This window comes from Macrotis lagotis, chromosome 6, assembly GCF_037893015.1.
Source record: "Macrotis lagotis isolate mMagLag1 chromosome 6, bilby.v1.9.chrom.fasta, whole genome shotgun sequence".
In the NCBI taxonomy this organism is placed as follows: Eukaryota; Metazoa; Chordata; class Mammalia; order Peramelemorphia; family Peramelidae; genus Macrotis; species Macrotis lagotis.
In genome coordinates this window covers 93,803,705-93,826,569 of record NC_133663.1, presented here as the reverse complement: position 1 = coordinate 93,826,569, position 22,865 = coordinate 93,803,705, and the positions used below count along the sequence as shown (strand labels likewise).

Below are 22,865 nucleotides of genomic sequence, written 5' to 3'. Positions count from 1 at the left end.
TACTTACTAAAAGTGCATCTAAAATATATAAATTCAGGTTAACTTCATATAAGGAACTGAATAATAGTCTGCTATGCCTCAAGTTAATCTCAAAAATCAAGGGTGGCAATCATGATATAAAAAAATAAAAATTATTATGTTTAAAAGACTCAAATAGGGAAACATAATTATGCTTAAAACCAATATAATTTTCTTTTCTTATATTCCTTTTATTCTTTATTTCTTTATTTTATTTTATCTTTATTTCTTTATTTGTTTGTATTTCTTTATTTGATTTATTTATTTATTTATTCTTATATTCCTTCCTTACATATTCCTTATATTCCTTCCTTACATAGTCCACTTACATAGTCAATTCTACTTATGGTTTTTATTTCTTTCCCTCGAAAAAGAAATGTGCTTGGGGTTGCTAGAATAAACTCATAATTTCTCAGTTATCCTCTCCAGTTAGCATCTAAAGTCCTATATAGTTCTTGGGACTACCAGATTTATGCAATTACTGGAAGAGTTTGAGAGTTGTTCCCCTAAAAATATACTTTACACTTGAGGTTCCTAGAGAATTATCCTTTTTATATCTCTTTCTCCCTTTCTCAGCTTCCTTAAGGGTCTATTCAGTCTGCCAGACTTAAAGTGCTATCTGAAATTTATGGGTATCCTTTAATAGGAATTTGACAGAGACTAAAGACCTTGAACATCTGAATAACTCCTAGTAGTAACAAAATTTTTTATTTGTTCTTTCTTTATGGTTTAGTCCCTTGTTACTCCTTCAGCTCTAGGAACATGTGCTCATTTCTATTTTCTTTAGAGAACTCTGGAGACTCCAAGATAAAATCTAGGAATTCACTCCAGGGTTCATTCCACCACTGATCCTTCCTACTATGGGTATGGACGTTGAGAGGCTAAAGACAGTAAATAGCATATTCCTCTGAGGGATAAAAGTTTGGTCAGCTCCTTCTTGTCTTCTATGGTTTGGCTGATCTATCACCCTGCTTCATGGGTCCAAATCCTAAGGTTCAATTAATATCTATAGTAGACTTACACAGTCAAAACATCCATCAGTGCTAGGTTTCAGTTACTGGGGATGTTTATATGACAGCTATATAAAAACAAAATAAGATTAGATGCTTATTTCAAATTTACAAAAATTTAAAAAGTAAATCAAATTATATTCCTCATATCAAGATGCTTTATAAAGGTTTTAAAAATCTATAAGGTTTAGGAATAATGACAAAGATTTTGAGATGAATGCAAAATTGATGGAGAATATGTGATTGTTATGAAACATAGGAGTTTCAACTGAAACTATGAAACTACAACAGTGCTTTTTACTTCCTACTTGGTCATCACAATTTCAATAATGTGGTTGGAAAAATTACTTAACACTAGTCACACTTTGAAGCTTTTATGAAATGTGCTTCATTTAATAACACTTTACCAAGTTTTCACTGCATTAAAGCTCATGTTTGTTTTCTAAAGCAGTATTTTTTAGTGCACAAAAATTTCTAATATGACTGTTCAATAAAGTTTAAGAATGGGGAAATAGAAAGGCTTGGCTGAAAACTAGAATAGATATGGCTTAAAACAGAATACTTAATTTTAGTAAGTATCCCAGATTTGTTCTTGATCATCCTTATTTGGGGCTGGTCCTGTTCAGGTTAGTCCCTTGGTAGGTTTAGGCTTGATACTAGAACAAAATGTGGCCCTTCTAGGTCATTCAACAATTAACAAGAATAGATTGACTTGACCATAACAGCAGAAGAGTATTAAACAAGTTTAGGCATTGAGGGTAACTTGAGTTAATTCAGCTTGGTCTTGTTTGAATTGTCCATTGTTTACCATTATTCAAACCATCAGAACTCTTCTGCTGTGCTTTATGGCTATTTTATACTCAGAGGACCAAGAAGTGATGTCAACAGGCTGAACCTTCAGTGACCTAAGCCAGTCAAGTGTCAGGGAATGTCTCAATACCATTTAAGAGAAAGTGAAATAACTCTGATAGGGTCAGGGGTTAGGATATTCTTCTTCTTCTTCCATCTCTCTACTATAACAAAATTGCTAAGAATAAAACGCTTCCCTCACAATGACCTTGTTGATTTAGACAGGTTAAGTAGCACAATGCTTGGGATATAGTAGGTACTATATAAATTCTATTGTTACTTTAATAAGTATGAATAATTAATAAGGTTGCACAGTGGATAGGGCACTGGCCTTGGAGAAGGAGTATCGGAGTTCAAATCTGATCTGATACACTTGACTCTTACTAGCTGTGTGACCTTGGGTAAGTCACTTCGACCTGATTGCCTCATATCCAGGGCCATCTCCAGTTGGTCTGATTCATATCTGGCCACTGGACCCAGATGGCTCTGGAGGAGAAAGTACTTAGCACAACACACCTCCAGTCAAATCCAATTCATGTGCTTGTCATGCCATCACCTCCCTGATGTTGTGGTATTCTTCGAGAAAGGACAAACATGATTATGATTATGATGATTATGATTATATTGATTATCAATAATATTGATTTCACAAAGGAAGAAACTGAAGCTAAGGTGAAGTGACAATTACATTATTCTGGGATTCAAACCAGGTCTTCTGACTCCAAGGATTCTAGAATTCTTCCTAATATACTATGCTCTCTGGCATTATTCTGCTTGCTAGCCCCACTACTCCTAGGGAATATACAGAGATAAATGTATTACTTAAGTTGATTACATTCCTTAATTCAATTCAAACTAAGAGCTACTTGAGGAGGCTGTAAGGGACAGTGGAAGGATTCCTGGTTCTTGAGGGCAGCATGGGTTGGACTTTTGGTTCTGCCATTTACTACCATGTAGTCCTATGGGTTGCAGTTTCCTTGTCTGTAAAACTAGGGAGTCCCTTGGGGTCCTCCTAGCTTTAAGTTTGTTCAGTCCTGTTAATGAGCTTTGAAAACCAATAAGCCAATTGGGTCAGATGGAGTTCTCAGTACAAAGATGGTACAACTGAAGAAATTAAGACAAACAGAAGTTAAGTTAAAACAAACAGAAGTTGTTTGCCTGAGACCAGATTTGCATATGGGTCTATGGATTCCAGGTGCAGTGTTCTATCCACTACTGAGACAGCTAGAAGACTTTCCAGGTTGTCCAAATGATCAAAACAAACTAGCAAAATATCCCTGACTAACCTTTTTTAAGGACTTGGACTCTTTTTTTGATATTTCAAATATTGAACATATGGGATCCCTTGGCATAGTAGTCCTTATATCTGAAGAGAATCTATTTTCAACTAGCAAATGTTATATGAATATGAGATTCAGAGACTCCCTTTCACTTGTCTCACTTGCCCCTGTGCCTGACTCCATTCAGCAGTTAGTTAAGAAGAGAGGATGGGGTTAGAGTGATTATAATGGTAAATTATTTTGTCCTTCTTTGGTCCCCAACCTACCCTAGAGTATGTATCAAATCCATGGGCATTGTTTAGCAACAGAACTAATACTTGGTCTTATGATGATGTTTATTGTTAATGTTGTTCAATTTATTTCTGTCTACTTCACTGTAAACATTTTAAAGTTATATGAATGCCAGCTATTATAAGTTGAGCAAAATACCCATAAGCCATGATTCATTCAGATTTCAAAATCCTTCTCCATTCAGTGTTTGACTTTCTTCTAGACCCAGGATTACAAAGCCTTCTTACTGACCCTCCAATGAGCAGGGTGGGAACTCAATGTACCCTTGTCCAGTACTTTACAAAACTCATCCTGAATTCTGATTTGCTACATTGGAAAATTGATGAATGGAGGCAGGTTTTATATGATGCAGATTTTTGCCCTACTGCCATAAGCACAGACCATGAACCTGGCTTGTTAGTAGAAATTCAATAAACTTTTATTGAAAGGAATTGAAATATTCAGCTTCTTGAAATAGGACAGGACCAAATCTCAATTTGTCCAAACACAAGCAAAGCAAAGCATTGCTTACTAAATGAAGGCTCAGACATAATCAGTTTGAGGATCCTCCTTCTGTCATCTGAAAGCTTTCCTGATGAGATGACTTCCAGATGGAAGTCATTGCCATGGTATGCAAATCAGATCAAGTTGAACACTTGGCTTTCAAAGTTCCATGATTGTCTGAACATACCTCTCCCTGAGTGAACTTGCTGGGCTGATATTAAGATCGACTGCTTCTGGAAACAAGATATGGGTTTTCCTACCCACAATAGTAAATGAGCTTTATAATAGAAATTTCTTTGCGCTAGGAAAGATATTACAATTTCCAATACACAATAAATATATTTGCGCAGGCCCCCACAAAGATGCATTTCATTACATAAGACACACTTTCTATTGTACATTAACTACATTTTGGCTTTGTATGAAATAGTGTCATTTTCTACTGTAAAATGCCAGCAATTTATTTTGATGAGGCTGTTTTTTTTCCCATGAAACAAGTGCAGTGCATTATTTTGCACCGAATTCATAAATGCACATTATGTAAGAACTGAAATTTGCCACATAGACATTCCAAGCTGTATGGCTCAGGTATCTCTCCCATCCAAGAAGAAGAAGACTGAGTTTGGGTTCAGGATCAGAATGCTTCATTTTGTTAGCAAAACTATTCTATAATTACCTGATTTGCCAGAGTCCCTTGCTTTGATACTCTCAGCAACTATAATAGATGTGTATGTTCTCTCAAATAATACTTCTGTATGCTTTGAATGAAACTGTAATTTTCCCTGACAATGTCTCTCCTGGGTTTTTTAAAAGACATAATTAATACTTTATTTAATCCTTGCATATCGTATACCTAGTTGACCATCATTCAAAATGGCAATTGCCAAGAGCCATATAGTGTCCCCTCAGTTGATTCTATTTGACCCTAATTACTGTTTATTGGAAACATGCTGCATAGCCAAAATAGGCAGCTGAGGCAGGGGACTCTGAATGGCTATTTTCTATACATCTACCATGTATGATTCTTGTTACTGGGGCTGCTTTTTTCTTCAGCAGGGCTAAGAGAGTTTTTGTAGTTTTGAGAATCATGATTTTCTACTCATGTCCTATTTGCACTGATCTGTTTTTAGCACTCAGTGCTACAAAGATAGGTGGAGGCTGCTGGACTTCCTTAGGATGTGATTGACCAGGGCCATTAGAAAGTCATAGAAGTATCATAGAATCTAAGATATATGGAACCTCAAAAGTCTTGTAGTCAAACAACACAAATGTTGGCCATCTCTCGGCTGATAGAAGACCTCTGGGAATATAAAATTCCTGATCCTTGAAGCAGTACATTCTAAATTTGGATAGCTTAATCATCTAAAAGTTTTTTTCTTAGACTGGGCTGCAATCTATCAAAATGAATCACTTAATATAGAGACCCTGTCACAAAAATAGGAATGATCCTAATCTGGCAGAACTTGTTCACAAATAAACATCTGCTGGTACCAGATGATTACATTGTTCCATTCTAAGAACTAATGATCCAGAGCTTTCATCATTGTTTCTAGGATTTTGCCAGGGATTTTATAAAGTCTATAGTTTTAAACATCAATATTTATCTTCTTTCTGGAAATCAAGATGACATCATTCATGCATCTTCAGTCAAGAGACTCTCAGTCACTACAATTCAGTTAATTTTAATTCAATCAATTTTAAATCATCTACCATGTACTAGGCTCTGTGCTAAGGAGGGGAATGAAATCCCTTTCTATTTATTTCCTAAAACCTCTTATATGTAGGACCCCTTCCTCTCAAATGCTTTCCATTTTCTTTACTAAGCAGTAGGTAATAAAAGCAGAACCAGTTGCTGCCCTCAAAGAAATTACATTCTATTGTGGGACACAACATATACATATACAGGTATAGACAGAAAATTAATAACCTCAAAGTAAAAGGCAGTGGTAATTGGGTGAAATTTGGAAAGCCCTCCTGCAGTTAAGTTGACTCTTGGGGAAAAAGTGGGTATGCCAGGAAGCAGGGGTGAGGATTCTAGGCAAAGGGTAGATCCAGTGCGAAGGTCTGATCATGGGAGATAGTGTTGCAAATGAACACCAAATAGAATGGAATGACTAAAGCATTAAGGAGAGAAATGTAATAAGGCTTTAAAACTATATTGGAACTAGGGTATGAAGAGCTTTGAAAGTCAATGAAAGGGGCGGCTAGGTGGTGCAATGGATAGAGCACTGGCTAGGAGTACCTGAGTTCAAATCTGGCCTCAGATACTTAAAAATTACCTGTGTGGCCTTAGGCAAGCCACTTAACCCCATTTGCCTTGCAAAAACTTAAAAAAAAGTCAATGAAAGTGGTTAAATTGGAAATGTGTTTAAATGGTTATGCATGTATAACATATCAGATTACTCACTATTGGGGGGGGGATGAGGGGAAGAATATTTAAAACTTCCTTTACATATAATTGGAAAAAAAATAAAAGAAAAAAGGAAAACAAAACAAAAGTCATTTGAAGGAATTTGTGTTCAATTTGTATATTATATTCTTGAGATAAATGAGAGTCATTAGAATATATTAATTAGAATATGACTTAGTCAGACCTTGTTTTGGGAAAATCATATTGGAGTTGTATGGAGAAAGATTAGAACTGAGATGTGAGTCTGGAAAAAGAAGCAGCAGCTTCTAATCTTTCCCCTCTTTGATCCATTTCTACAACTGAATGGGTTAGTTCAGGAGCTAAGAAGTTCACTTTCAGAGGAGGTGTTCAAATGGCAGCTTGATGAGCATACTGTAGAAAGGATTTATTTCAGATTATGTTGGACTAAATTATTATAAAAGACCTTTAAAAGTGAGATTATATGATTCTAAAAGAGCTCAACTCCACTATTTATTGCTTATTATCAACATTCTTGCAAAACACTCAAACTTAATAGATTCTGGTATTTTCCCCATCTTGTAAGCAGGAGAAATAACCATTTTCTTAACTGAGATTCCAAATTGCTATCATCTGCTAAGGTAGAAACTCTCTTTGCTACCATTCCCTATTCTCTTATCCCCACTCACCTCACACCTCCCCTTTTCTAGTCCCTTAATATCTGTTGTACTCCTCCATCCTATATCCTCTCTGGAATCCCATTTTATTATTATTTTAAAAAATATCCTTTGCACCTAGTCTGCTTTTTCTTATACCCTTTCCATTTCCTCACACTCTTAAAAATGTTAATTCCTCCAAAAGATTTTATAAGCAAGAATTTTTAAATTTTATACCCTCAAAGCTGTCCATTTTATCTTCTGAGATTCTGTCTATCCCCTGTTTGGTCTTGATTTCTTTCTCTTCCTCTTCTAATTAGTTTATGATGTGACCTTTTATGTCTAAGTCATGCCAAATAAAGCTTATCTTGGTATGTGGTGTGAGATGCTGTTCTAAACATAATTTCTGTCAAACTTTTTCAGTTTTCCAAGAAGTTCTTCTTGATTAGTGAATCCTTTTTCCCATAGGTGAGATTTTAGAGTTTACTGAACACAAAACTACTACATCTGTTTGTTTCAGTATATTGTATACCAATCTAATCTATTTTTACTAATGGACCTATCTTTTTTAACCAGTCCCAAATAGTTTTTAAAATTTTTTTAAATTTAAGGCATTAGGATTAAGTGACTTGCCCAAGGTCATACAGTTAGGCAATTATTAAGTGTCTGAGGTCGAATTTGAACTCAGGTCCTCTTGAATCCTGGGCCAGTGCTCTATCCATTGTGCCCCCAAATAATTTTGATCATTATTTTTTTGTGGTTGCAAAGAACTAGAAACTCATGAGGTACCTATCACATAGGGAATGGCTGAGCACATTATAGTATATAATGTAATGAAAAATTATACTGTAAGGATTGATGAAAGAGATGGGTTTCAGTGAAACCTGGGGAAGATTTGTATGAACTGCTGGAGAGTGATGTTATTTGAACCGTTTGAACAATTTATACAATAGCAACAACACACAATAGAAAGATTTAAGAGACCTGATCCATGCAAGGGCAAATCATGATCCCAGAAGACTAATGATGAATCCACCTCCTGAAAGAAAGATGATGGACTCAAGGTACAGGCTAAATAAAATATTTTGGGGTCTTATTTTTTAAACTATCCATGTCGTTAGGAGGGCTTTCCCCTTCTCCACAATTAAAAAGTTGCCCCCTCCCTAAATCAATTTTTGCCAACATCTTTCCAGCACTAGGTATTTCCTCTCATGCTGATCCATCCCCATCTGCAAAGAATAGAATCAGATTATAACTTTATAAATCTCATTATCTCTCCTAGACCCAAAAGAAATTACTCTTATTCATTAACAACCTCTCTTTCTTTTATGCTTACCTCATCCTTCTATATAATCCTATCCACATCCTGATTTTTTTCATCAACAAACTTCTGCATCACTCTTCTTTTTTATGGAGTTTAGGACCCAACTCAAAGTCTCCCTCTCCACCAATTCTTTGTCATTTTCTGGTCCCACTCTCTCACCTCAAGATAAATATGTTTCAAGATGTTTCAGATTTCCTCAGTTTAACCTTGATCTGATTAAGTCACTTCTCATTTCTATTTCTCCATAGGATATATCAGGAACTGAGGCATTATTATCCATATCCAGTGGTGCCTCAGATGCTGCTGCTGAAAATAAATCATTATAGAAATGTTGACAAATTTCTTTCATTTGCTGTCTATTTGTTATACTCTTGACAGTTTCATCCATGAATGCTCTTGTGAAGACATGGCTCATTTGGGTCTCATGCCACGCCGTCTATAAATTTATTTGTTTCCACTGTATTTTTGCTATTTAAAAAGGCAATATTTGTAATGTTTTGCCACCCTCTGTAGTGTTTTAAAATGGGTGAGTATATCAGGACATATATTTAGGTCAGACAATGCAGATGGAGGATGAGTTGAACCAAGAATTTACTAGAAGGAAGATAGTGGACTCAATTTTATTTGGAAAATCGCACAGTTCTTTTAACAATGCCAAGCTGTTCCCTGGAATGAGGACTTATCTTTTCACTATAAATTTTCTTCTGGTGAGGCTATATGGTTACAATTCTTGGAAGAGCATAATTTCTCAAAGCTGTAGACAGCCCAAAGGACAATGGAGAAACATATGGTGGTCACAAATAGTCTGCAGGAGATTTTCAATGTTGACCTATTCTCAGGATGTAGCATAAGAGATGCAGATGAGGAAATTTCTGATAAGAAAAGAGAGAGGGTTAGTCATATGGTAAGAGATAACAGATGGATAGCCACAGGGCTCTATTGGTATTCATGTACCCTGATGCTAGGGTCTATGGCTCATGGCTAGTGGTATGAAGGCCTACAGGATATTGGTTAGCCCAAATAAAAAAATCTGAAAAAAATTCACTGTTTTCCAAGGAAAACGTGAAATATCAAAATATTTTTGGAATGATGTATTAAATCATTTCAGAAATTTATTTATAGTTACTTGCTTTTACTCTCTCATATCATTGCTTAAAAGTTATATAATAGGAAATTTTAATTTATAAACCTACATAGAGTATAAGGTTATTATAATTTCTGTCCACTAAGTGTAAGCAGTAAAGTCTCATTCAAAACTCTCCACAATATGGCCCCTATTCATTCTCCTTCCCTCCCCCCCTCTTAAGTTTTATCTTTCGTTTTACAAAGTGTAATATTTAGTAAAACCGAACTGCTCATTATGAAACCATTTATGCTTCTTTTTGTAAATATGACTCCCTTCACCTGTAGAAATACCATTTGGATAATATCAGTGTTCAGTCTCCTAAATAAAGGATTCTCTGATGATTCAAGGTGGGGGTGATTCTTCTTCATCTGAATTCACAAACCACTTTTCACCTTTAATGGCATTTTTCACACTATAGATTGTATTATAATTCTTTTTAATAGAACTTATCTTTCCTAGATTATAAAAATCTTTGAGGAAAGAGACTATTTATTACTTACTGATCTTCCCTCCTCCTCCAAAGTACATGATACAATGCTTACACATAGTAGGTAACAAATAACTACTTATTGAATGATCAAAGGATTCTTAGAACAAGATGGGTTTCTGTTCTCTAAGTTGGAAGCATATTTCAACTTTAAGTACCAATAAAAGTAAGTGGACAGAATTTTTGGCACCTAATTCACACTGTTCAGATCTCTTTAAGACAAGATTCAAATGCATGATAGAAAAATAAGATGAATCTTCAATATAACAGGAATGTGATGGAAAGCTTGTGTGCAATACTGGTATCCTCAAAGCATCAGTAGCAATTTAGGAAGATCTCTTTCACAAGTTTCCAATGTAGTGAATAGGAGGACATGGACAATGGTGACAAGACTGGCAGGTATTGTTTGGTTTTGAACTTTAGTGGAGTTTGAGGGAAGAGAGATCCATGTCAGTGAGATAACAAATCTCTTTGAATATGTTCTACCACATCTGATTTATTTAAATTTTAAAATCATAACTTGTTTGCCTTGGTGCTGACAAGGAACTTTTAAATGTTGAAGAAGACAGAATATCTCCAGATTAGATATGTAAAATCATGGACCTTCTACAATGCAATGGTAAAGCTTTGATATGACAGTTTCTGACGCCTTTTCACTTCTTGCCCCATGTAAATTACTCCATATTACATAGCATTTGTAGTAAATTATCTATGCTTGGAAATGCTCAGAGAAAAAAATTTTAAAATAAATGAATGTGTTGAGCAGACCAGTGCTGATTACTGACAAATGGTTACCTGAACAAATCAGTTTGAGATAATTTACAGAAGAGATTGGTCAACCTAGATATCTATTGTGACTGACTAGCAACAACTAACCAGTGAGGCAAGCAGATAATTTTCAGGGGTCTATAAAGATCTCTAAAGATCATGAGATCTTTAGAGATAATGTATTGTATACCCATCAGAGATCAGATGCAATGTGTCTATTACATGTAAATTAATTGGATTATTTTGGGGAGAAGGTGAAAAGAATTGAGCAACCCTCTAGTTGACAACCAGTTCACTAGAAAGGATGAAAAGTACTTAGGGTGGAAGAAATATTCAATAAGAAAGAAAAAGATTCAGATGCCTGAGAGGAATCAGAACCAAGATAAAGAGATTGGTGAGGGAACAAATGTGACATGAATGATAAATAATAGGAAAAGAAACTATGAATGCAAGTGAAGAAACTCCAGATTGTTAGAGATATGCAATACATGTGAGACTTTTTTCCCATGAGCAGGGTTTTTTAAGATGGGATAGAAGGAGAGATTTCTGGGAGCCTATGAACTTGGAACTTTTGGACATTTTGATAATTATTTCAATAATAATGATTTTTTTAGAAATCTCATGGATGTGATTTTATTTGTCACTATTCTTTTGAGAAGGGGTCCAAAGACTTTCATGATATAAAAAAGTTGAAGAAGCCTTGCCTGAGAAGATAGGATCTCTTGAGGAAGAAGCAGTTCCACGGACACATAAAAATACAGGAACCAGTTGGTTCAAGGAAGGCTATTATTAATCAGAGATTTAGGGTTTATCCTTAGCCTGTTTTTATCAAGATTTGGATGCAAACATATAGCATATTTTTCAAAATTCTGAGTAAAATTGAGAGTAATACCTAATCAACTGAACGGTAGAATTGGATTTTATATATATATATATATGTATATATATATATATATATATACATATATATATATATATATATACATATATATATATATATACACACACACATACCCATGATTGTGTATTTACACACACACATATATATATTTGTATATATAAACAGAGAAATATATATATATACACACACACATACAAACTGGAACAATGAGCTGAAGTGAATATTAATATTTATGCCTATTGTTTCAAATTTGGCTTTTGAATATATGCAACTTCACACATATGTCCTGGGGCAATTGGGTAGTACAATGAATAGAGTCTGATTCTGGATTCAGGAAGAGATGAGTTCTAATTAGGCTTCAGATGCTTACTAATTAGGTGACATTAGGCAAATCACACAACTTCTCTATATCTTAGATTCCTCATCTGTAAAATTGTATATATATAATAGCACTTAAGTCCCAGGGTTATTGTGAGGATAAAATTTGAAGTTCTATAGACATTGGTCCTGAACTCCAGAAGACCTAAGTTCAAGCTTGTCTCAGACACTTCCTAGTTGAGTGATTCCGGCTAAGTCACTTAATTTTTGTCCAAATCAGTGTCCTCATCAATAAAATGGTCAAAATAATAGTATTTACCTGCCAGGTTTGTTAGGTAGATAAAATGAGGAAATATTTACAAATCTTAAAATGCCATATAAATGCTAATTATTAGCAATGTTGGATAAGATTTGGTGAGAAAACAATATATGTGAAAAAGACTTCTGCTCAAACATTGTGGACTGCCATACAATATCATTGATGCCATCATGTACTGTAATAATAGAAAAGTATTTTCAAGAAGAGTCATAGTTGGAATATAGTATTTATCATAGGTTTAGAGATGGAATGGCTGGGGCAATTGAGACTCAAACAGATGAAGTGACAAGGATACTCAGGTAACCAAGAACAAACTCAGAATTCTTCTCTCATCACAAACCAGAGCTCTTTCAAAGATATCCAAGTGACAGTGTTCAGGGCTGGAGCTTCACATTTTAGAATGAAATGCACTGGCAAGTTCTACCAGGCTAAAAAGGTTTTGAATCTGAGCCTGCCAACACCCTTTCTGGTCCCTGAGGATAATCCATGCTAAACAGGGAGAGGTTTACCATCAGAAGATTAATAACATTCAGGGGATTTATCTTTTGGCCATGGTTACTTATGGAACAGATAATACAAAATTATCCTCAAATTTATCACTTCTCCAGCAAAGATGAAAATATAATGGAAAAGGGAGTTAAAAAGTGTTAAGAATTTAAGAATGACACTAGCTACAAATACAAGTTTAACTTTTCATACTTGGAGAATTTTATCCAATGACTGATATGCTGCTGTATAATGGGAGAAATTGGACAACTGTATTAATATTCTCACTGTAAATAAAACTAGAAAATCAGACAAAGAGAATTAGTTAAACAAAATTGTTTTGGGTTCTCAAGAAAGAAGGAAAAGACACAAACTCTTGGTGTTGATTTCATTGTGAAAGTATGAACATGATTGTAGATTAAGCACCAATATTTATTGCAGTGGATGAAGAAAGGAAAAATGTTCCATGAAAAGATCCTTCATCCAAGCCATTTCATATATATATATATATACATATATATGTATATATATATATATATATATTTATGTATGTTTGTGTATTTATATGAATTGATGCTTGCTGACTTCAATCTGAAGGCAGACCCAACAGAGAAGGCAAAAACATATTGGAAATTATATGAAAAATTATATTGAAACTATTTTGGAGATGAAGAAATATATGTCAATGGTTTTATACCTGTGTATCCTTACTCTAAATCCTCATCTCTGTGTAATATAAATGCTTTTGAATAAAATAATAGGAATGGGGTAGGCATATAGGGAATGCTTCTCTCAAGAGGATTTATGGAGATGTATAGGTGATAGATCACATAGTATGAAAAATTTTGCATGAATTATGATCAGTGTAAATGATAGAATCATAGAAGTGTAAATATTGCTAAGGTATTGGGTGTCCAGGAAAGCAGACAGGGTATTGGCAGCATGAAATAAATGTGTGGGGTAGAAGAAATGTGAATAGTTAAGCTAAAGAGATGGTTGGAGGAAAACAATAGTTGCCTTTAATTCTGCATGACTGGGGGCGGCTAGGTGTGGTAGTGGATAAAGCACTGGCCTTGGAGTCAGGAGTACCTGGGTTCAAATCTAGTCTCAGACACTTAATAATTACCTAGCTGTGTGGCCTTGGGCAAGCCACTTAACACCATTTGCCTTGCAAAAAAACCCTAAAAAAAATAAAAATAAAATAAAAAATAATAATTCTGTATGACTTCAGAGGGTAGAACTAGGATGAATGAGTGTAAATTAGAAGCAGACAGGTTTTTGGCTCAATATGAGAATAGTCATTACTTCTCCCCATTTCATCCAGTATCTAGTTCAGAAATCTCATGATATTCACCTTCTACTTCTGTGTTCTTTTCTTATGACTGTTTCACTTGTGACCTTGCCTTTCAGACTGTTGGGAGAGAATGGTGATGGTCATTGCCTGAGGAATCATGTCAGACCTCTTGTCCAATGGTGCTCTGAACACTATATCTTGTGCTTGGCAGCCTGGATTAGATAGTGAAACAGAAGCCAGCATGGTCAATCCTGGAGAAGAAACAAGGTCTAGGAACACTGAAGAGAAAGACCTATAATTTTTGAAACTTCCCTGTTAGCTCATGCATGATGGGGAACTGATATCCCTAACAAGCTTCTCCAATATCCCTTGCCCTTAGTCCATGATCAAAGAGAAAGTAATTTATGAGGTTGGTAAGCTGGTGGATCAAGATGACCATCATGTAGTGGTCAATTCAGATATTCTATCCAGTTCATTTTATTCCTTCCTCGGGTAACTAAGACAATGCCTTACTCATTTGTGAAGACATGAATCAAAAGGGTCCTCCTTTTTTGGGTAATTAATTTAATTCCCTTTATATGAATTGCTCCTTTACATTCAGTTTCATCAACATAAGCCTTATCAACAAGGGGCAGAAGGTTACCCCTTTAGTAAACAGAGCCATTCTAGAAGCTACTTTATATTTAGCTATATGGGTAGTCATTTAATGAAATGAGGCCATCATTGATTACTTGCTTTTCTTTTTACCACTAGAAAAACATAGTTTAGGATTATTTGGTTTTATAATGTCCTGTAATGCTTCTCCTTTTCTTATCCTTAGCCTAGACAGCCAGCTGGTATAGTGGTTATTGCACTGGAAAGGATGACCTGACTTCAAATCTATCCTCAAATATTTACTAGCTTTTTGACCTTGGGCAAGTCATTTGACTTCCGGCTGCCTATTTTTTCAACTGTAAAATAATAGCAACTTACTTCCCAGGGTCGTTGTGAGATTGGGACTAGTTGGCTTTCAATAAATACTTCCTCCCTCCTAACTTTATGCACAGTAGTAGTGGACAGAACCGTCAGTTTTTATAAGTTTTTAAAGGACAAATTTGTAACCAGTGAATAGTTAGCATTCCAGAGTTCAGTAATCAGGGTGAACTCAAACAAATGTTGATTTTAGTACTTTAGAAAGGCATCACATCTGTTTGGTGTTTGGAAAGATATTCATAGTTAAGCTTATTTTTAAAAATGATATTTTTGAGGTTAACTCCTTTAAGACTATACTTATTCACTGCTCTGATACAGGTAAGTGAGGAAAATTGGGGAGGTGAAAGATTCAAATAGATAAATTGGCATTCAAGACTTTTCATGATTTGGCTTTAAACTATCTCCTGTCTCCACATCCAAATGTTTGTTCAGTTCATGGTGGCCAAACTGACTTATTCATCATCTGCTTTTGCTCCTGGTGCTCCTTCTGTTGGGAATAAAACTTCCTCACATTTCAGTCAATCTGTCCAATTTCTAAACATCTTCCAAGTCTCAATTCCAATATTATCTCCTTAAAGAAATCTTCCCTAAAGTCATCCCTGAGGAATAATAGATGGTACTTTGTATATACATTATACACCTTTAGAAGTTCTTTATCCACATAATTTAATTTGAACTTCACAACAACTTCCCATGAGATAGGCATTTTAACTATTACCCCCCCCCGCCAATTTTAAAGACAAGGAAACTGAGGCTTGGAGTGGGTTAAGTGATGAACATAAGTTCACCCAATTGGCAAATATGCTAAGCAGTGGTGAATTAAAGTCCTATGATCTTTCCCTTTGTCCACAATATGACCTCCTTCTAACCTAAGTCTTGAAGCATTTAATTCGTAGATATTTTATTGAATTTTCACATTTTATCTTTTGTTAGGAATTTATCATAGTTTTATGCCTTCAATAGTTGACTGAAGTTCCTTGAGGACAGGAATGTGTTACTCTTTGTACACCATTTGGTACTTTACATACTGGCTCCACATAAATTTGTTGAATATTGTTGAATTGATGGATGAGTATTTTGCTTTCAAATGTTAATTGCTGGGCCAAGTGTGAATTCTTTAATCCCTTATCCAAAGTGATGCATAAAAGGATTATCTGTGAGTTAATATGAGTGACTAATTGGTTGCATTGTAACGATCTGACAGACCACTGAACAAATGTGAAATTTATGTTGTTTAAATCTGGCTGCTTTGTCTAGATATTTTAAAACAATATCTGCTCTATTTAACAAATGCATAATCTTCCATCTTGGCAATTTCCACTCCAAAAACAATGTAATTTTCTCTAATTTGAGCCAATGCTATATCCTTTAGTACAGTGATAATGTATAAAAAGGGAAGATGCTAGGATCAGGGGTGGGGCTGACCAAATGACATAGTACATTTTCAAACAGGAAAAACTAAGAAACATCAGAGGGATTGCTTGTAAAACCAATATGGTAGAAGTCATATTTATTGAAAAAAATTAATATCTTTGCTATAAAATCTGTAACAGGAAAGCAACTGAATATTTATTTTTGATGCATAAACCTGAATGTAACATACCAAGTACAAGACAGGGTCACTGTTTTTCCCCCCTCTATTTACAATGTTTATGAAAACTGTTAAGCAATCCATGTTAAAAGAACTCATGATGGAGAATTGTTACCTTAGAAAAATAATATTCTTGATAGAGCATTCTTGAGGAGTCCAATCATGTTTTTAGGCCTCTTTGAATAAGGCAAAAGTCCCTGGAATAGCATATAACTTAATTTACAAAATACATGAACTATTAGGACACATATTCAAGTTTTCTTTTGGTATGATTTTTTTTTCCTCACTGTAAAATTACTTATATACTAAAACAGAAAGATAGACTTCCAGGGAATTATCATTTAATGAGCTCAGCTATACATTACATCTACATTTCTGGGTAGCAACAATCACGGTCAGTCCATGTCTCCCTTCAATGTTTATTTGCTCAGATGTTGTAGATTTGAAAACCTCACCATCCTTATAAATGTGGTGTCATTGTTTGGTTTTCATAGGAAACAGTTCTGTCACAGTATGAAACTTTTTTTAAAAAAAAATTTATTTTTAAGGAACTGGTGCACAATTACATTTCCACTCACAAGAGAACACCACGGATGGAACTTAAAATAGGCCTTGATGGCTCTGCGAATGTAACACCTGTGCTAACTCCAAAGGTCTCACTCAGCTCAGATTTCCTTGCCCTGCCCACGTGGTACAATGGTTGCTTCTCAAGAAGAGGGCGTTGGCTGTTCACAGTCAGGTGGTTTTAATTCCTTCAAAGGCACAAAACTTCCACCTTTTTTCCAGTGTTGCTCCAACGCCTGTGAACTCCTGCTTAAACATGCGTGGCAGCCTCATCAAAAGCATTTCAATTTCATTTGCCGATATCTAGGAGAAAAGAAGAAAAATCATAAGAGCAAATGGATTCCTCACGAATATGGAAGGAAGTCAAGTGATGAGTTGGGGATATATTTTCCAAGGAGACAAACAGCATGTGAATGGAAGACTCTCATGTCATCACTCAAAAGCAAGATGTAATTCTTTTTTTTTCTTATTTCTTTTTTTAAATGATATTTTATTTTTCCATTTACATGTTATGGAAGTTTTTCAACATTCATCCACTTGTGTATTTATAAGTTACACAATTTTCTTCCACTGTCCCTTCTCATCCTCCTCCCCTCAGTGGCAAACAGTCTGGTAAAAGTTGTACATGTATATTTGTGCTTAGTGTGTTCACATATTAGTCATTTTCTGTATGAGGAATTTGGACTAAGGGGACAGAAAGAAAACCATGGGGTAGGAAAGAAAAAAAATTTAAGAGAAATTTTAAAAAAGTGGATACAGTGTTCATTCAAATTCTGTGTGTTTTTTCCTTCCCCTGGGTGTGGATAGCTTTGTCCATGACAGGTCTCCTAGGATTACCCTAGATCTTTGAACTGCTGAGAAGATCATAGTAGATCAATTCACAATGTTGTTAATGTGAACAATGTTCTTTCCATTCTGCTCCCTTCACTTAGCATCAGTTATTGTAATTCTTTCCAAGCTTCTCTAGGGTGAACATTCATGGTTTCTTTGAGAACAATAGTAGTACATAACTTTCATATACCATAAGTTTTTCAGTCCATTACATTTATATACCATAAGTTTTTCTGTCATCCCCCTCAATTTTCAATTTTTTGCCACTACTAAAAGAGCTGCTATAAATATTTTTGAACAGCAACATGTAATTCAAAGATCAAGGAGGAGAGGAAAGCATGATTATCTAATATAGCTATTTCATTTCATAGCTATGGAAGCTAAGTGATTTGCCCAAGGTCACATTGATAGTATCAAAGGAGGGATTTGCATCCATGTACTTTGGGTGCCAAAGGAAATGCTCTTTCCACTCTATGGCATGCATTCCTTCCAATATGTTATTCTGTAGAGACAGCTGTTGCCAGTTAATTTGACTGGGCAAATTAGAGGGCAAGGCAATTGAAGATAAAATTTTAGGAGATGTGAGGCTGCTAGCTTGTTCTTAGTTCATCACCTCACACTAGAACTGAAAGAGACTGTCTCCTCACTCTACTTTTCATTCAGTTGCTACAGCACAGGACTGAACATGTGACTTCCCTTCCCCTCAATTCAATAAATTCCAGTGGCTCCCTATTACCTCCAAAATCAAATATAAAAGTCCTTTATAATTTGATCTCTTCCTATCTTTTCCTGTCTTCTCACATCTAACTCTCTTCCACAATACTGATCTCCTTACTATTTCTTGAACAAGACATCCCATATAATGACAGGACATTTTCATAGAATTCATCATCTTTCCCTCTTGGTCTTCCCACTCTCCCTTCTACCTCTCCTATTATGGAGGGTAACACTGCCCTCCTAGTCCCTCAGACTCACAACCTAAGAGTCATCCTGGATTCTTCACTATCTCTCACTCCCCATAGCCAAGCTGTTGCCACAGCCTGTGGATTTTACCTCTGCAATATCTCTCCTATAAACCTCCTCTTCTTTGGTCCTGCCACTACTCTGTGTAGTGTAGGCTCTTCTCACCTCACAGATAGAATATTGCAATAACCTAATGGTGGGTCTGCTTACCTCAAGTATTCCAATCCAATCTCCACTAAAGTGAATTTCCTAAAACAAGTATCTGATCATGTCATCCCCCACTCAAACTTCTTACCCTACAATCTGAGCTTCTTTCTTCGACCAGTGTAGCTCTTCCTAATGCTTTTCCCCTTTATGCCACATCAATCATTTGCCATCCAACTCAAGGTCACTTGAGTCTCTGGGAATAGCAACATTTGACATAAAAGAACCCAGCCTAGACAACATGGGGGACCCTTGAGGAAACTGATCTTGCAGTTTGTTCATTTAGTCTCATCTCCCTCATCTATAATCCATGGTATGCAGTCCTCTTAGGGATTTTAGGAGGAGGATGTCACAGATGAAGCAAATGAAACTTGGTGGAAACATTTGATTCAAGTAGATGATACATGTGTATCTATAATCTCATTTGCCTATAAAGTTCTGCATTTGGGATAGAGGAGAAGATTTCTGTCATAAACAAGTTTTTAATCATACTATGACCTAGTTGGTATTTCTCTAAGATGTTGGTAGATTTACTTGAGTCGATCCTGATGCTCTCAGTGATTTTTTTTCCCTTTCATCATCTTTAACTGTAAAATTCCCAATGACGAAGCATTGTTGTATTGGGTTCAATTTATCTGTTATAATTTTAAACAAAATGCTGGGCATGGGCTCAGGCCAAAGGACGTGAGTGTCAGTAACTGAGATGCCTGCTACTTTCCTGAGCTTATGTGGCAAAACACCACAGATGTATTTTACAAGATCTGCTTGGTTTATTTTTTGATTTATTGAGTGAACCCTCCCCTTCCCCCCCCCCAACCCTGCTTGCCCAGGGCCTCTGGGTACGTGTACAAATTGACATGAGCAGACATAAATCAATTTTATTTTCTAGCTTATCTGGCTGATCTCCCCAGGTCACTCAGGCAGAAGGGGGGGGGCGGAACTGAGGGCCCCCTCCTCTTCCCCCTTTGCTTTAGGTCCTGTAAGGCAAAAACCTGAGTTGTGTCCAGACCTGCAAACGGGAAAAGCCATGTCCAAGGATAGAATTGCCTCTTGTGGAAATCAAATTTTGCCCTGGCCAGTTCTGGGACTGTTAGCTGAAGAGGGAGAATGTGTATATATGTTCATGGTGGGTAAACAATGGATTTGGGAGTCAGAAGGCTTGTGTTTGACTCCCTCTGACCACAAATGAAATACTTCTCTGCTGTGAAATGGGGATAAAAATAGCCACTTGGCCTAGCAGAGAGAGAGAGAGAGAGAGAGAGAGAGAGAGAGAGACTGAGACCATGGATGGGGTTAGGAAGTTACATTCAAGTTATGACTTTAATACATACATGGACAAGCCACTTCAGAACTCCAGATTATTCTCTAAGACTTAAAATTTTCAAAACAGATACCAACATGCATTGATAGAAGTATTTCCCCTAACCAGAAGGCAGCATTATGATAGTGTTGATTAGCCAGGAAGACCTGAGTTCTAATCCTGCCCAGGAGAGAGCTGTATGACCCTTGGCAAGTTAATTAACATCTCTCAGTCTGTTTTCTCATTATAAAATAATAGTATATGCCTCATAGAGCAGTTGTGAGGATCAAATCAAATGAGATAATATGATGAAGTGCTTCGCAAATTTAAGTAACTCTAAAATTGTCAGCTCTTAGAAGCTGCCTACATTGATGGATACCTGTTAGCAACAATAACCACCACCAGCACCACCACCAAATACTTGCACTCTCTATCTCATATTGCTGTTAAAAGGAAAATACATTATAATCCTTAAAGTACCAGAAAAAAATGGGAATGATTCAAGGAAAAAAGGTTATTTCTAAGGCATGCACCAAATCCTTGGTTCTATCGCTAATGTAATCATGAATGTTTTCCCCACTCTAATTTTTATTGTACTAAAAGTCTATATAATATAGCACAATTTAGCACTAAATTCAGTTCAATTTAGCAAGCATTTTTAAAAGCCATTTTCCATTTGTCCTGCTAGGTCTGAGAATACAAAATTTCCCTAAATTCAAGGCCATCTCTCAATTCACTTTGCCAGGCTGCTATTTTATTTCCAATTTTATTTATTATCAAATAACACACACATACACATACAGAATAGCTGCGTCATAAACACACATGCATAATATACTACAGGTTATACATACATGTTAATGCATATATGCATGTCCAATCTCTATATACACATGCATTTATATACATACATACACAATTCAGCTCATTTTACAGATGAGGAAACTGAGGCAAACGGGATTAAGTGACTTGCCCAGGGTCAGGAAGTATCTGAGGCTGGATCTGAACTCAGGTATTCCTGCCTCCAGGCCCGTTGATCTATTCCCCTGTGCCACCCAGATGCTCTGTCAAACAAAATCCCCAAACCCAAACCACAAAACCATTACATGTACATATATAAATATATGCACACATTGATGTATATGGTTAACAAAATGCTTTTAACAGCCCTATGAAATCAGTAGTAAAAGTATCACTACTATAACCTTTCAGATCTTTCTACTATGCCCTGTTGCTCCTTATTATAAATACAATTTTAAATAAGAAATATTTGCATACAGATCTTATCTCACCTACTTGATTATAAATAACTTGACATAAGGGGATTATTTCTTTTTGTAGGCCCCCAAAGTATCCATCACAGAGTCCTTTGAAAGTAGTTCATACAAAGAGAAAGACTTGTACTGCCTCCAAGATTTCATAGATGTTGCTGTTGTTCTTCAGTCATATCTAGTTCTTTTTGACTTCATTTGGATTTATTTTGACTTTATTTGGATACCAGAGTGCTTTGCCATTTCCTTCTCCAACTCATTTTCCAGATGAGAAAACTGAAGCAAACAATGACTTGTCCAGGGTTACCCAATCAGTAAATTTCTGAGCCCAAATTTGTTTACAGACCCAGAGCTCAATTTACTGTGCCACCTAGCTATTCCCCATTATTGATTTTGTTGAGCCCTATCATTCTCAAGATGAGGAAACTCCCTCTTTCAATAGAGTGGAGCACTTTTTCTGCAGCCAGACTTAGAGAGATGTCTAGAATAGTGGGAAAACCACATAGGTTTATATATTTAATTTTTATTTCTTTTTACTAACATATCAGGAACTATTTTAATCTGGTTGGGGGCTGCCCTTAGACATGTTGTGGGGTCACATTCAGTCAGCTACACCTAGGATCTAGAGCTCACTTGGAGGACTCAAATGAGTTCCTTAGAGTTACAAAGTTAGTATCTTTTAGAGATAGGGCTTCAATTTAGTTTTCTTGGTCCCAAGGCAAAGTCTATCTCAGTGACACCATATTTCTTCTTTTTGATACATGCTAAATGTTTCTAAACGAGTAAATAAGTATCCCAGAACAATTATTCCATTGTAATAAAGACAACCTGTGACAGCTCCATCAATCAACTTTATACACCCTTGGCCAAATTTGAGCAGCTCTCCTGGTAAGGGAGCTCTCAGAATATGAGAATTGATCCATTTAGGAATGATTTCATGGGGTCTTGACTAGTACAGGAACAGAGGGCTCCATCTGAGGATGAAAGAAATAATCTATCTACTGTCTGAATTCAAATCTGACTTCAGAAACTTACTAGTGACTGAGTGACTTTGACCAAGTCACTTAACCCTCTTTGCCTGTTTGCTAAAATGAGCTGGAGAAGGAAATGACAAATCATTATAGTGGTTTTGCCAAGAAACCCTCAAATGGATTGAACAAGAATTAGGATGTCTTTTGTAAGCATTTTCAG

At 35.8% G+C, this 22,865-nt stretch overlaps 1 protein-coding gene across 3 annotated transcripts in view; it reads right to left on the bottom strand.

Moving 5' to 3' along the window:
- Positions 1-16,351: 16,351 nt before the first annotated feature.
- Positions 16,352-22,865, bottom strand: part of ENOX1 (ecto-NOX disulfide-thiol exchanger 1) — a 310,832-nt gene continuing 304,318 nt past the window's right edge. For 2 of the 3 annotated variants that reach the window (XM_074191720.1, XM_074191718.1), the window contains one exon: positions 16,352-17,408. In XM_074191720.1, coding sequence (XP_074047821.1) covers positions 17,277-17,408 — 132 coding nt within the window. In that variant the 3' untranslated portion in view covers positions 16,352-17,276. The remainder of the gene's footprint in view (positions 17,409-22,865) is intronic. The other variant, XM_074191717.1, reaches the window with a different exon arrangement.